The sequence below is a fragment of the Cupressus sempervirens genome, chromosome 8 (assembly GCF_028749045.1).
Source record: "Cupressus sempervirens isolate cs-2001-9-10 chromosome 8, ASM2874904v1, whole genome shotgun sequence".
Classification (NCBI taxonomy): Eukaryota; Viridiplantae; Streptophyta; class Pinopsida; order Cupressales; family Cupressaceae; genus Cupressus; species Cupressus sempervirens.
This window is the reverse complement of record NC_143125.1, coordinates 391,868,865-391,885,349: the sequence shown is the minus strand read 5'-3', so window position 1 is coordinate 391,885,349 and position 16,485 is coordinate 391,868,865. Positions and strand designations below refer to the sequence as shown.

At 34.9% G+C, this 16,485-nt stretch overlaps 1 protein-coding gene across 25 annotated transcripts in view; it reads left to right on the top strand.

The window, feature by feature from the left end:
* Positions 1-16,485, top strand: part of LOC149542936 (pto-interacting protein 1-like) — a 206,594-nt gene that overhangs the window by 149,081 nt on the left and 41,028 nt on the right. For all 25 annotated transcript variants that reach the window (XM_089797866.1, XM_089797862.1, XM_089797850.1 and 22 more), the window contains one exon: positions 13,430-13,703. In XM_089797866.1, the coding sequence (XP_089653992.1) occupies positions 13,430-13,703 (274 nt within the window). The remainder of the gene's footprint in view (positions 1-13,429; positions 13,704-16,485) is intronic.

Here is a 16,485-nt window from a genome sequence, read left to right as displayed (position 1 = left end):
TTTTGATAGACGTATACAATATGTCCATTTAAGTTCATCAGTGTCAATTATCACTGGTTGTCTTCTTATTGTGATTTCTTCATATATGGTCAAACTATTAACTACAGGTTTCGACAACACAAAAGCCGCACATGCATATTTAGAAGCTTTCAGGTGTGCGTGGACGTGGCAGATTTCCTTCTTGCCATTGCCTCTAGTTGCATAAGACTCCCGACAGTGTCTACGCTGAGATGGATTGCCAACAATACATTTCTGATAAGAACTCAAATGCCCAACTCCAATAGACACACACAGGATACATGTCTTATTCCAGTAGTAAGTCCATCCATGCTTTCAGGTGATACTAGGAAAGTCTTCATTTATAAATCTCCAATGATTGATTGTGTTTCGCGGGAATGAAAAGGTGGTCAATCTGCATATTTTTTCACCTTTGTATTCATCCCAATATTTTTCACTTCAATCCCAATATTTTTCACTTCACACACGTTGGCTTGCTTGTCCATCTTCTTTTAGGACACTTCCTTCGTTTGAAGTCCTCTTCACTGTCATCTGGCCTCTTTTGCTTCCTGTACAACATATTTGCTTCTAACTTATCTATTTCATTATCTTTCCATCAACGCTGCTATTAGGATTCCTACCATTGTGTGTATGTTATTTGTTTCTGTGTTGTGTAACTCCTGTATGCAGGCAGATTGAATCAACTCCACAACAGATAACTTTGTACATCTATTACTGTTTCTGTATATATATTTGAATGCTTGATTGGGGTAACTTCTCTGTAGGTCAATCACACTTCCTGCCATGATGTGCAATTTATCCATATTGTGCTTGTCTACAGAGATTGCAGCTATCACACAAGTCACAGTTCATGACTCCATGGATATTTCACTAGTGTACATAGGACATGGTTTGTTCTGTGTTGACTTCCAAAAATGGTATTTATTGCTGCTTGATAAATAATTATCGATTGGGTATTCCAATATACATAGTTCCCTAGGACTCTGTTGATAGGATTAAACTTTTCACATCATTGCTGTAATATTACCAAATTGTACTTATTCTGGACTCCACCACTGTTGTCATCTGTTATGATTTTTAAACAATTGTTATTCTAGAGTTCCAGGTGTATCTTAGAGAGATAAAGGCATGTTGTACAGTTTCTTCAGATATGTGAAAAGTAGCAAGAGGAATCTTTTCAATCTTATATCCAAGTATTGCTGGCTGGAGAATACCATGGATGAACAATTTGTAAGTTTGGAAGTGATGCAGAACTACATGACTGAGCAAAATTGTATAAGATTACATATGAAAAGGATGGCCTTTTTAGAGTTAGATTTACATAAGACAAAATGTGTGTGAAGTTTGGAAATGTAACTTGGAAATATAGGACGAAAGTATATTGATCAGATAAAAATCTATCGTTATAGCCACAAGGATAATGATCTAAAAGATAAAATTGATAGTGATATGGCTTAAAAAGTGTACATAAATGGAGCTCTTAATTTTATAAATTAGGGCTCCATTAGATAGTAGGTTCAATTGTCTTCCTTTATGCTCCTAATAGGGCTAGAACCTTCTGACTATGGTTCAAAGTCTCCTAAGAAGGACTAATGTATTGATTGTATTGTAATTGGATCCCAGTAGGGTTAGATCCTTTCACAAGGAATTTTTATATTAGTACATCAACTTGTGGGTACCATCCCCATTGGGTTTTTCCTTTTGATCAAGGTTTTGCCTAGTTAACATATCATCGTGTCATTGTGCATGTTTTATCTTTCAGCATTGTTCACTGTTTTTGTTATTGAAGTTTAATTTAGTAAGTTGAATTCAAGTTTGATTTGCTCACAAATGATTCACTCCGCTCTTAGTTGAGTGGATGGACTTCACTTTCTGACAATTGGTATGAGAGTGTGAATTCCTCGTTGATAAGAAATCTTAGAAGCTTGTGGAGATTCGTGGCATTCAAAAAAGGAAGTCCAAAAATTTTGATGGAGAGAACTATGACAATTGGAAGATAAGATGAGAACTCATTTGATCTTCATGGGGACTGATTACTAGATGATTACCATGACTTAGAAGGATGTCAAGGTAGAAGAGGATCTACCTACATGTACTACTGAGGAAGAGGTACTTATGTACAACATGTATGGTAGAGAGGTACCAATCTCTACAATTCCAGAAAAAAAAAATTCTTGAGGTAAAAGGTCTACAACTTGGTTATCATATTTAGACAAGATTAGAAGCACTTTATGAAGGAGATAAATATGCCAAGATGTCTAGGCTACAAAATTGGAAAATTATGCTTGAAAATGGAAAAATACAAGAAGATGAATCGGTTAGGTCATATATTCCAAGGATCATTGAGATTGTTATAGGCATAAAAGGTTGTGGATGAACTATATCAAAGGATGAGGTATGCTACAAAATTCTGAGCTCATTATCTCCTGCTTATGAAACTAAGGTGATTGTAATAGAAGTCATTCCAATGAAGCCAAATTTTAATAGAGAAACTTTAATTGGACAGTTACAAGCATTTGAATCTAGATTGAAGCCTAATCTACCTAGACTTGAGACTTCTTTTAAGGCTAGTGTGCATAAGGATAAAATAGTACTAACTAAAAGTGTGAGCACTGGTGGTGATTATGCTATAGATTGGCTAGAAATGTAGATAGAAGAAAAGAAGATCGATCAAGTTGTTTCATTGATTGTAAACAGAGAACCTAAAGGTAAGAAAGCTTTTTCTTGTTTTGATTAAGTAAAAACAGGTTTTAAAGGACCCGAAACCTTTTACATAGGAACAAGATAACAAAAGCTGAACAACCGAGAAGAACTGTGCATCAACACCATAGAGTAGAACTAGCTAAAACAAGTAGCCAAAAACAACCAGTAGGAAAAGACAACAAAAAGAAAGAAAAAAGACAGCACAAAACCAGCTACAGGGTCTTCAGTAAATCCGCTGCTTGATCTACAAGGATATTCATGCTTTTTGCAGAGGCCTTTAGATCATCCATATCTTTGGCTTCGACAACCTCTGTCTTTTTTGAGTTGGCTTTGGTGCACTTGCTAGTTCCCTGGTCATCTTTCACTTCCTTGGAGCTTTGATCTTTCCCATGTTCAAATTTATTCAAGAGATTATTAATGTTGTCTGCCCCAGTCTTCATAATAGAACAATTCTGATCAGCCAGTTTCTTAACCATCTTTTCCATATTAATCACTCTGTTATCCAGACCATCCAACTTTTTCTGGAAATCTTTAATCAGCTGATCCAAAGCTCCGTTCTTGGCTTACAGGGGTGGAACACGTTGCATAAGATTCTTAACCCCTTCAACGTTACCAACCACCTGTTATCCTTTTGACCTATTAGTTTAAAAAGAAAGGTCGTGTTGCTGACATAACTTATTTCTCCACACTTGATATTTCATTTTTATGGATTATGAATTACATTTGATGACAAAAGCATCAAAAAGGCAATGTATAAAACAGATACATGTTTTCTGAAAATGTAAGTTCATTTATTAAAAGTCCATAGTGTTTCACACATGCCGTGAAACTAACCAATAATAAAAAATACATCAGAATCAAACTTTTACATATATATGCAAGTACAGAAATGAAATAACATAAAAGCAAAGGGTTCATGGGTGCCCGCCATTGCCTGGAATGACTGGCTTGTTGCTGGTTGCCCACACGCTTCTTTTGTCCTATCTTTCCATGCTCCCGTTCCAGATCCTGTAGATGCAAAAAAATGAGTTAGATCAAAATGATCTAAGCAATGACTGACAAGCTCAACCTTTGCCCCGCACATGCATTTACATCTAAATGTTTGTTTCCTGTGTAGCATCCAAACTCTTAACAAGTGTGCGGATATAACCGTAGGCTCCCACAAGGGTTATTGAGCCTGGCGTGCTTGTAAGAGATTGGAGTATCAAAACTGATTGAAGAATAACACATATATCAAAAAGACAATTTTACATATCAGTATGAAATCTTAAATCTAGCTGCCATCTTTCAGAATCCATCATGATAACAAACAGGGAATAAGACATCCAAAGTTCATGAGCAACCAATGAAGTAAAGAGGAGAAAAGTGATAAGTCTGTGTCAAGAATACAGATCATCTAAATGATATCAAGATGCCTCAATAAAATCACCAAGCTTTCATTATGAACAAGTAATAACATCACAGTCATGAACATTTGAGCAAAGCTTAAAGCAGTAAAAGCAAGAAATCCAATGAGGAAACATTCCAGCAAGCAAAATGATATAGAATTCACAAAGTCTAGCAAGAAGTGGCTTTTGCACTATAGGCAGATCTAAAAAACTAAGAGTGTAATGCTATAAGAGCAACAGAATTGAAGACAAGAGCATGTTTCAACATTTCACAAGGACCAATGGAGCTACAGTAAAATTTGAAGATAATGCATCTACAAAAAATTAAAGGCAAAAGTACACTTATTTTGGATGATGGTGAAACCAAAGTTGGAAATGGTTTTTATGCAGGTGGTCTGAAACATAATCTATTGTGAGTTGAATGTGTGATCGAGGATGCACTTTAGTTTTCAATGCAGACTGTTGTGAAATTGATAAAGATTGTAACCATATTGCTGATGCAAGCAGGGCTATTGACAATATGTACATTCTTGATAATATCAAAAGTGAAAAGTGTTGGTTAAAGCATCGATAAAAAAAAAAAGAGGGTTATCCAGTGCTTCCAGAACTCAATATCAAACAGCCTGCACAAACATCCATCAGAAATTCTGAAATTCAAAACAGAGTTGAGCAAGAAAGTTAGTACACAATTCCTAAGATAGGATATAAGCCACACAAACCTATTGTTGAGGTTGGTAAGGAGCTGTCAGAAGCATCACAAGAATACGACATGGCTTTAAAACAAGAAGTTACAATTACTTCTACTTCAAGCAATACACTCATAAACAAAACATGCAGAGCAAAAGGTCTTTGATTCTAGGCATATCTGTTCTGAAGAACAATGGAATACTGATTCATATAACAACTATATGTTGGGAAGCCTCTTCTTGCTCTAGTCAATCTCAAGAAACTTGTCCTATTGAATCTTTTGGTATACCAACGAATTCCTCCCAGCAAGATATAGAATAGCTTCATGGCGGCTTCAGGATAAGATCAAAACCAGAATAGCAAGAAACAAGAAAACCTCATTAAATTCATCATATGCAAATGTAAAAAATGAAGGGGAGTCTAAGGAAAAGATTTAAATGGGAACAGAGGTAATGAAGGATGCTAAGCTGTGATACCTTGTGAAAGAGCAGAGAAGAGAAAGAGTTTGATTTCTTCTGAGAGCAGCTAAAGTCATGGTCAGGTTTCTCTAAAAACCTAGAAAAAGAACTATTTTTTTGCATTTGAAGAAAAATCTCACCAGCTGTAAGTTTTTCGCAGCCAAAGAACAGATTTCCAACAGTAAAAATGCTTCCAGAACGCACGAATTTGCTGAGGAATAATAACATTGAAACCCATCTAAAATTTCAGCAAATAGGAATGATATAGCAAGTGCAAAACACTGTTCCTGTTCCAGATTTATATCTACAGCAGCAATTATAAATCACGCAAGGCAAAAAACTATTCAAGACAAAGGAAGCAACTGAACCTTACTCAATATCATGGAAAATGCGCTGCAATTTTTCTTCTCTTCTCCTCAAACCCTAGCCGAGAGAGCCTCTCCAAGCATTTGCGAATGTCAAAATGAGTTAATCTTGTAACTCAAATGTTGATGAAGTAAGCCCCAAGTCGGATTTCATAAGTTTTGGAATTCAACGTATTTAGTAGGATTTTTATTTTATTTTGCCCAAGTCTTTATTATGGCTTTTGCTGTGTGGGGGGATTTTAAAACATTTTAGCTTTAGGAAAGGTTAAGTTGTAGCTTTTAAATGTATTTTGCTTGGTATTTTATAAAATAAGCTATTTAATGGTGTTTATGAACCATTAAATATGTTTGTTTTTAAAAAAAATGCATTTAAAAGATAAAAGCCATGTGTAATATGCCATTTAATTGGGATTTTGTGAGTCATAAGTCAGTTTGAAGACATGTGCAGGGAATATAGGAGACTGCAGGTCGAATTTGATCTTGTCTTATCAGTTAAAGGGTCTTCATGGTCATTTGGAGAGTTTTATGGACAATTTTTTTTGAGCCATAAGGTTGTTTATGACTCGTGAGATATTTTTCAGAGGTGGAACTTTATGGTGGAAGTTTCTAAGCCCCTTCTCCTAGGGATTTTTCTAGCATCCGACCCCAAAGGTTGTGGGAAGTGTTTTAAGTGGGTTGTGAGCTCATTTTTAGAAGTTCAGTTCTAGTTAGTGATTTGAAAGGACTTAGTGATAAAAAATATTTCTCCTTGGTCTTTTGGCATCATTTTCGCTGTAACTCATTCTCATTGGAAATCTATATATTTAGCAGGTATTTCTTCCATTTGCAGAGTTCTTTATCCTACTTATTATTGCATTCAGTATGACATGTGATTGATGAAACAAGAAATACAGATTTTTTTCCTTTAAAATATATATATATATATATATATATATATATATATATATATATATATATATATATATATATATATATATGTAGTTTCTGTCTCACTTACCTTCATCTTTTTGCAAGTGACTTTTAGTGCAGGTTATTAACTGTGTTGTAGAGGTGTTTAGAATGCTAACTTGTGAAAATCATCTTTCCTTGATAGTGTTTGCATTGTTCATACCGATTAATGAAATATTTATGCAAAAATGGTCCATAATAGGTTGTGAATTTTTCCTTCTCTGCATTTGAGACCAAGTATTTGTTGCAGAGCTGTTCACCTTTGTTTAACGGTTTTGTTTTAGTTTTCAAGTTCATCTTTGTTTTAAAGCTATCTGTTTCTCCCCTTTTCCTAGAAAGTCAATAGTTTTGCAAGTGTAAGAAAGTTAGGAGCCGGCCTTATTCGGAGATTCACTTCTTATATAGTTCACCCACAGCTTAGAAGTGTTTCCATTGTTTATCTTGAAATTTTAAATTTTTTTTGTCAAGCTTAATGAGGGTGTAATTTCAAGAGATAACACCACCTTAGAAAGTCTATCAATATGCTGTCCCAGAGTTCTCTCCCCTCTTGAAGTTTTGCCGAGCTGATCAAGTTCTCTCAAAATGTCCTGCAACTGTTGCTGCAAACTACCGATGTCCTTCTTCATAAGCTCCGTATCACCAAGGATCCCTTTCAAAAATCTGTGGTCATTATTGACCTTGTTATGAGATTTAAGGGTCTTAGTTGAGGGCTTACTAATAATATTAAATCAAATTTGGACAGTTGTCATATTTGGCAGTGTAGTTGATGGCATTGGTAGTTGGTCATCACCTGCATGGATGGAGTTATTAATTTGTTGGGTTCATATTTATTAATTAATTATTAAAGTTTACATTATTATATGACACTATATTATTGTTATATTTTATCAAGTGATGTTGTATTGGTGAAGCTTCTTAAGTGGAGTTGTGTTTGGGAAGCTGAGTGCCATTTGAGGATTATAAATCTGAGCCTATTATGAAATAAAAGGCATTCAACTGACTATTTTTCTTTTGTTGCTTGGTTGAGAGGGTTTTCTCATTTGTGAATTCAATTCCCTTGTTGAGGTATAAGGATTTGAAGGCTTAAGTTTTAGTCCATTGTTGAAGCATAGCGGAGTTTGGGATTTGTGAATTCTAAGAATTCCATTGTGGCTTGTCATACTATTCATACTGTAACTGAGAAATCAAATTCATAGCTGGTTGGTTAGGCATCCATCACATCCTTTGTTAAATGTTCGATTTGTGTCTGAAAGGCTGAGGTTTGTTGTTGAGATACCTCCGTTCGTTTTTGGAGACTGTTGTATGTTTTGGAGGTTGTTCCTCATTCTAGGCAGCATGTGGACTCATAATTGGCTGCTGTTTCCTATATTGGCAGCATTCAAACTATTTGGAAGGCTGTGAGTGGATTCCTAGGTCCTTTGATCAACTTTTTGTGGCCTGTGACCAAGTCAGTTCACCTGCAATTACCCTTGAGAGGCCAGCACTAGAAACTTAAAGCCTCCATTTGAATTTACATGGCCTGCGGTTGGAAATTCAAGACCTGTGATCTATCTAGAAGCCCTGTCAGTTACAACTGGAGTCTTGTGTTCAAGCAGGAAGCCAACATTTGGAGTTTAGGGGCCATTGTGATTTGTGAAGGCCAAGTCGTACATAGTTGAGGCTGCAATTGGAATTCACTATGCTAATTTGGGCATCATTTTCAGACTGTTGTAACATTATATCCCAGGCTGCAATTTGTGGAGAAGCTTGATACTTATTATACAACTCATTACCATGTTTATTGTTACATATTACATCTAATTGTATGGGAGTTTGGTAAATGCTATTGATGTTAAGGCAATGAATAAAGAGGAATTGTTCATTTAATTGTCTATCATCATTCTGATATCGATTTCAGTTGAAGCTGTGTATGTGAAGTTTATTTCTAAATAAGTTGGAGAATTCACATTACTTCTGTTTATATGCATTTATCCATTAAAAGATCTGAATATTCATAAATCTCTAATCTAACATCCTATGCAAAAAGTATCATCCAACATTTCAGTGGTATCAGTATTACTTGCCAAATGTTTGACGAAATGTCAAACAACTACTTAGCATAGGAAGATTGTCTGTCTGAGCTATACCAATTGGGGTTATTACAATGGTATCAAAGCGGTTTCCTGCCATCTTGTGGGGTAAGAAAATAAAATTTATTGTGCATGTGTTAGAATCATGGCCATTAATAAAAAATAATGGGATGGTATTGTGAAACACTTGAATGTGTTAGTGAATGAGTTGAATCAAAACGACAAACAAATGACAAAATTGATTTCAAATCCAAAATTTGAGCAGAACATGAAATCGTTTTTGCAAAGGAAGAAACGTGATGGTACTATGGACACTATTAGGGAGCAAGAAAATGTTTCCAGTCAAAACTCTAAGTCTGATTTTTATATTAGTAGTGGCCCACATGAGATTACAGTTGTACCTAGTGTCATAGCAAAGTCCAAAAATGTTGTGGATGATAGTGTGCATGTTATTGATGATACCGAGGGAGATAAGATGGATATTGATAGTCACATTAGTTTTGATTTACATGACAGCAGTGAGGATTTTTGGCATGATGATGATATAGTGATTGCTACTGATGTGTAAGACATTTCTTTTGATTTACCACATGTTAGTGCTCAGGTGTTGGACACATTGGATGAAGGATGTGATTGGAATTCATTTAAGGCTGAGTTAGATGATGCAATTGTTGGCTTGAGTCCCTAAAATTGTGCATTTGATGGCGATGCAGTGATAGTGGAAGTGAAAACGTGCGATGATACTGGCAGATTAGTAGCTAATTCTATGGTAGTTGAGCTTTTCAGTGAGGTACTCAATAGAAGTACCTTAGTTGTTGATGTTTGTATTGATGATAAATGTTGTTGATTATGTGATGAGTGATGTAATGACATTGTCATTTTATAGTACATATCAAGACATTGTTGAGGTTCACTCTGTGGACAGTCCACTTTTTGAGATTGATGTTGACCACTCACTTGAGTGGAGGTGGCAATAGTTTACACCATCTGCAAACACAGTTCGTTTCCTGTAGCAGCAGTTGGTTACATTCCTGTATCCACAAATTGTGATGAGGATGTGGCTGAATTCATTGCAATTACAGGTTTTGTTGCAATGAGTGCATTTGTTGACAACAACAAAGAACCCCACTTTGCACCAGGTTATCCTATAGCTACAACTTTTGTAGGGGTTGTTGGTGGAGTGAGTTCACTATATGGGATCTTTTTAGTGCTTTGGGATTTCAAACAGGGCTCGTAGTGGAGTTTTGGGATGCGTACATGATGTCAAGTGCATATGGTTTTGCTTTTGACTCTCATGTGCACGATCATTTTCAAGTGCACAGTTTAGTTGTGCATGTGTCAGATGGTGTGTGTGGCAGCTCACTTTGCGTAGTTTGGGAAAGCAAGCTTTGTCATTTTACCAAGTTTCTTTCCTATGAGATGTTCACTCATGTGACATCTACAGTTAGGTTTGATATAGTTTGCACGTTCAATCATTTATACTAGTGGTAATGTTACAAGAGTTGTTTAGGGATGATAGGGATGTCACGTGCTTCTTCATATGGGATCCTGGTGGAGGTTTTGGTGCATTGTCGGATTGGTTGAGGACAAACAATCTTAGGGAGTGGAGACTGTAATGTCGCCATTTTTGGCGAGCTCCTGCAGTTGATTGAGGTAATTCATCATAGTGACCCTCGTGAGCTTACAATGAGATTTGAGGTTCTTAGTTGAGGATTTACTATCTTTAGTAAGTCAAATTTGGACAGTTGCCATATTTCACAGTGTTGTTGGTGGCGCTGGCAGTTGGTCATCACTTGCATTATATGGAGCTATTAATTGGTTGGGTTTATATTTATTGATTAATTATTAAATTTCACATTGCTATATGGCACTTTATTATTAGTATTATTATATTTATTAAGTGATGTTGTGTTGGTGAAGCGTCTTAAGTGGAGTTGTGTTTGGGAAACTTAGTGCCATTTGGAGATTATAAATATGAGCCCATTGTAAAGGAAAACGCATCCGATTGTCTATTTTTCTTTGTTTGCTTGGTTGAGAGGGTTTTTTGATTTGTGAATTCAATTCCCTTGCTAAGGTATAATGGTTTGAAGGCTAAAGTATTACTCTATTGCTGAAGTATAGTGGTGTTTGGGATTTGTGATTTTTGAGAATTCCATTGTGGCTTCTCATACTGTTCATATTGTAACTGAGAAGTCAAATTCATGGTTGGTTAAGCATCTATCACATCCTCTCTTGGAGGTTTGAGTTGTGTTTGAAAGGCTGAGATTTGTAGTTGAGATACATGTGTTTGTTTTTGGAGACTGCTGTGTGTTTTGGAGGTTGCCGTTCCTCATACTAGGCAGCGTGTGGACTCAACATTGGCTGCTGTTTCCTATATTGGCAGCATTCTCACTAATTGGAATGCTGCGAGTGGATTCCTGGGTCCTGCAATCAAATTTTTGTGTACTGTGACCAAGTTTGTTCACATGCAATCACCCTTGGGAGGCCAGCGTTAGCAAATTAAGGCCTGTGTTTGAAGTTACAGGGCCTACGGTTGGAAATTCAAGGCCTACAATCTGTTTAGAAGCCCTGTGAGTTACATTTGATGTCCTGTGTTCAAGCTGGAAGCCAGTGTTTGTATTTTAGGGGCCATGCTGATTTTTCAAGGCCAAGTCATACATAGTTGAGGCTGCAATTGGAATTTGCTACATTAATTTGGGCATCATTTTGGGACTACTGTAGCATTACATACCAGGCTGTGATTTATGGAAAAGTTTGATACTTATTATACAACTCATTGCCAGGTTCATTGTTACATTTTACGTCTAATTGTATGGGAGTTTAGTAAATGCTATTTATGTTAAGGAAATGAATAAAGAGGAATTTTTCATTTAATTGTCTATCATCATTCTGATATTGATTTCTGTTGAAGTTGTGTATGTGAAGTTTTTTTTTTAAAAGGTTGGAGAATTAGAATTACATCTGGTTATATGCATTTATCCCAAAAGATTTGAATATTCATAAATTTACAAGCTGACATCCTGTGCAAAAATTATCATCCAGCATTTCAGTGGTATCAGTATTACCTGGGAAATGTTTGACGAAATGTCAAACAACTACTTAGCATATAAAAATTGTGTGTAACTGAGCTATAATCAATTGAGGTTATTAGACATTCATATACGATGCAACAATAATGCTGGAACCTGCAGAAAACTTTATATAAGAATTATAATAACATTTGAAAATCTGCAAGCACAAAGATGTATGTATAGATCTGTAAAAAAAAGTTAAATGTGAAACCTGCAACTAAATGAGATAAACAATCTGCAAATAGCTTTTGAGCACAAAGTTCTAATCTTGTGATTTCACGACTAAGGTTAGGCTGATTTTTTTTTTAAAACTAGTCTTTGGCGGCAAGCCTCCCAAAGAGGGTTAGTACAAAAGATTTAAAGCCAAATAACAACGAACTCTCTGGTGGCAAGCCTTCCAAAGAGGGTTAGAAATGAAAAAAACATGGTAGATGAAAAACGTGCAACACAAGTGAGTCAATGAAATGAGTTTTCAACCCCCTTCTTAGAATGTTTCGAAAACTAGGCGAGGTTGATAAAATGGCAACCTTCATCAACTTACACTCAAACAAAGATTAGTAACCAAGCTTTGATGCCATGAAAAGAAAAAATAAAAGAGCAAGGAAATAATAAAATCCAAGAGAGTTAGATGATCAAGAAAAATGTAAACATGAGAATAGCATAAACTTGGACGAATCACCCAAAGAGACAACAAGGAGACGAGTTTTTGAAAGGGGAAAAGCAAAGAAAAACCCCTTGTGAATTATTACAAATAGAGGAAAAGCCTAAAAAAGAGTGAGAGGGAGCAATTAGCTCATTTACAATAACATCAAAAATGTGTATGAAGAATGAGAGAGGAGCATCTTTTAAATAGAGACGAGGAGAGGAGTTACAAAATTAACTTACAAATCTATGAATGTCACCATTCATAACAAACAAGTTGTAGGGATCCTTGGAATATTCCTTTGTTATTTTTTTAACAGATATATAGCTGCTGAGTAATGGCATCGAGTTGGACTTCCATATCTGATCTGTAGATTCTGAATTTTATTTGCAAAAAATTGTATCTGCGTGCAAATCTATTTCATGTTGCATGGCCATATTCATAGTAAATTGGTTATACACTGGCCAAACGTCTTAGAGCATGCATTTTAGTTTTGTTTCTTCATTTCCGATGCACTAATCTTGTCTCCAAAGTCGATTTTAAAATGCTAATTTTTTTTTTTTGCAGATATCAAAAAAGATCACAATGAGTCTTTGTTTCCTCACTATTCCATTGTTGCTTCTTATATTGACCATTGATGATTTGAATGTTAGGTTCCTTTTAGTTTTATCTCAGAGAAAAGATGCACACTTACAGATGTGTAGAAGATAAATATAAAAGGTATTGTATTAAGAATAATAAGCTTCAAACTCTGACATTTGCAACACCATTTTCACTTATGATATTTGCATAGTTTGTTGTATTTTTCAGCTTTTCCTTGCCTCCTTTGTGTGTTTTGAAAACATGAACTGTTTATATAATAAGTCAATATGATTAGAATCGATATCAGATTATTGGACAAACTAGATCTCTCTTGTAATATGGTTTTCACTTATTTCTTTCATAAAGGAACTTCTTTCAATGAACATGAGTGGAGGTTTTGAATGTAAAACTGTAAGTGCTTGTTAGTGTTTATTTATGTTGGTGAGCAAGGGTTTTGTTGTTTTAATAAGTTATTCTATTCCCTTGGTTTAGCATAGGCAGGAAAGGTGTAAAAGGAGCACAACCAGGTCCGGTTCTCAGTTGGATGGAACGAGTAAAAATTGCAGCAGGATCTGCAAAAGGGCTTGAGTATCTCCATGAGAAGTTACAACCACCAATAATTCACCGTGATATCAAGTCGAGCAATGTCTTACTTTTTGATGACTACTTGGCAAAGATTGCTGATTTTGATCTGTCTAATCAAGCTCCTGATATGGCTGCGCGACTTCATTCCACTCGTGTCCTTGGAACATTTGGTTATCATGCCCCAGAGTAAGTTCATTTTAAGGAACATAGTTTTGCTTGTTGTCAGAAATTTGTATTCAATAATGAATTCTCTTTGCAGAAAACATTTTCAGTAGGAGATTCAAAATTTCAATATTGAAATTATCTAGCAATCCTTAACATCAATATTGTTTGCAGCTCAGAAAATGAAGCCTTATGGTCTTTTGAATAGATTAAGGAACTGTTTTTTGGAATGATTGACATTAATCCAATCACAATTTATTGCTTTTATACATAATAGATAATGTTACCGTGGCATAAGAACAGTTCTTTGTTTACTGCTGGTAATCGATTGCATTTTATTGCCACAAATGATTGATATTGCATTTTTTAATGATAAATTCTAGATTATTTTGAGCTAGTGGTTCCGATTTACTTAGGAACACTATGCACACCTGTGCATTTAACTATATATATTATTTTACAGCTAAAAGTCCTGATACTGCAATCTAACAAAGCAGTTTACTGCTTTTAATAATTGTGATTTTGTTTTATAATTCTCTAGTGATTTATTGCAGATTTGGAAAATTTGAATTTGACATCTCATAAGATCAACTCAGATTTGGGAGTTGGCCTAAGAAAAATAATTTAATAGACATTAATGCATTTAGAGAAACATAGGTCTATTCTGACTATTAATCTTTTATTATACAAAGATTACATAGATCATATATCCCTTAAACTCCTAAATTTTTTAGTGTTAATGATTTTAAAGTCAACGATACATTGTAATACTGTATTATCATAAAATTATGGATAATAATTCTTTAACTGTTAACGTGTAATAAACAGCCAAATACAATGTTACTTCTTCCCCACATGGTATTTAGTAATTTTGAGTGGATATAATTTGCAACCATCATTACGAATGAATGACTCCTCAAGTATGCTTTCCTTCAATGCCTTTCCACTCTTGCTTGTTTCTCCAATTAAGCCATACCTTCCTTAGTCAACTGGACATTTGCTTCTTTGAGAGCCAATCAAGAAATAGATTGATGTCATCTAAGTCAATGGTCTGATGAAAAGGTCCTCCATCTTTGTGGATAAGGACAAAGGTTCTAGTAAAAGTAAAGGTCATTGAGGCACTTAGTCAAATAAGCATCAATTGTGCTCACACTTGGAAGTGCAACAGGGTTCTGATAAAACAAAGATAACTAGCCTCTAATGTTTTGGTGTGCCCACAAAATATTCTACCACAAATCTACAAATAGATCACTTGAACCTGGTTAAGTAAATGCTCACAAATTGTAACGTTCAAGTTTCTATTATTAATCTGAAAATTGAAGGACTGATATTTTTACTTGATTATTAATGCTTTTCTGCAGAAAACTCGAGAAACTCAACCTGTATTTTGCCAATATCATATTCTATGCCATAATTCCCAAATAGAACTTCAAATCTTGTTTGTAACTCTTCCTCCTACCTAATGGGTTTGAAACTTCTAGAAGGGGGCAAGTCCATGGTAAGCCTGTCGAATGCTTAGGCTATCACAGACACCACAATAATAATATAGTGCCTCCCCATATATTATTTCTTTCAAATGCCATACTTGACATAATCCGATTTAAATATTCCAAACTTTATAATAAGTGTCAATAAGATAATTACAATCGCTCACCGGACCATGCTTTGAGGAAATACAGGACATTATATCAAGCCATCAATTATTATATAAAATAACCATTGTTAAAATCCTCTCAAATGATCAATAAAATTTTAGAAGTGCCAAGATTTGTCAAGTTGACCAAATAAAATATATGAAATTCTTTACAGAATATCGATACAAACTCATGGAAAATATTGGGCGGATATGTTGTTTAAAGATTCTGTAAATTCTGTATCCTTTGAATCAGACTTTAATTCTGTCTTTGGTTGCTGAGAATGGTCTTCTTAATAATCTCAATATTGAAGAAGTTGTCACCTTTACTTCTGATCAAAATGTTATATATTTCTGCAATAAATAGGTAGGATGATATTGCTTGAAGAAGCAGACTTGATTGTAATTGTGTGTTCTTCAAACTGCAATACTAACCTTCCTATATACCCGACTAAAGGACATGACACTTGAATGGGCATGTCTCTTGCCTAAGTTGGCCCATATGCCTCTTCCATAAATCGGCAATTTACATGATTGGTTATCATTAAATGCTAACTAACACATAGTGATTAAATTAGTTTTTAAAAATAACACATAACCTTCTATGAAGTCGCTGTCTCATGAGAGGAAGGATACATATAATTTCATACGTAGTATATAGGATAAGAAGGTCAAGTGCGGTCTGTACTTTCAAACCTATATGTTATCTGGTTATATACTTAACACTCCCTCTTAACTTGATAATCATACAGAGAGATATCATATCTAGCAACATCAATACAGATGAATAAGCAAGAATTAATACCCTATATTTGTGTGAATCTTCTTAGTATGTGGTATCATAGAACATGTGATACAATGTCATATAACTAAACCTATGATATGTCAAATCACTACTACTAGTGATAATATACAGGATAAATCTGAAGAGTAATTTGATTTCTTTATTTATCCAAGCTGTGATTCATTGAAACTGATATTTCTATATCACAACAAGATCCTGAGTTTAAGATCTACCAGAATACAGGATAAACCTGGAGAATAATAAAATTCTTCCTTTATCCAAATTGTAACTCATAAACATAGCAATGTCTACATCACGATATGATCTTTACACTCATCTAGATCTTATAGTAGAACTCTACTGTTTAGCACATTATCTAAGAGATCATC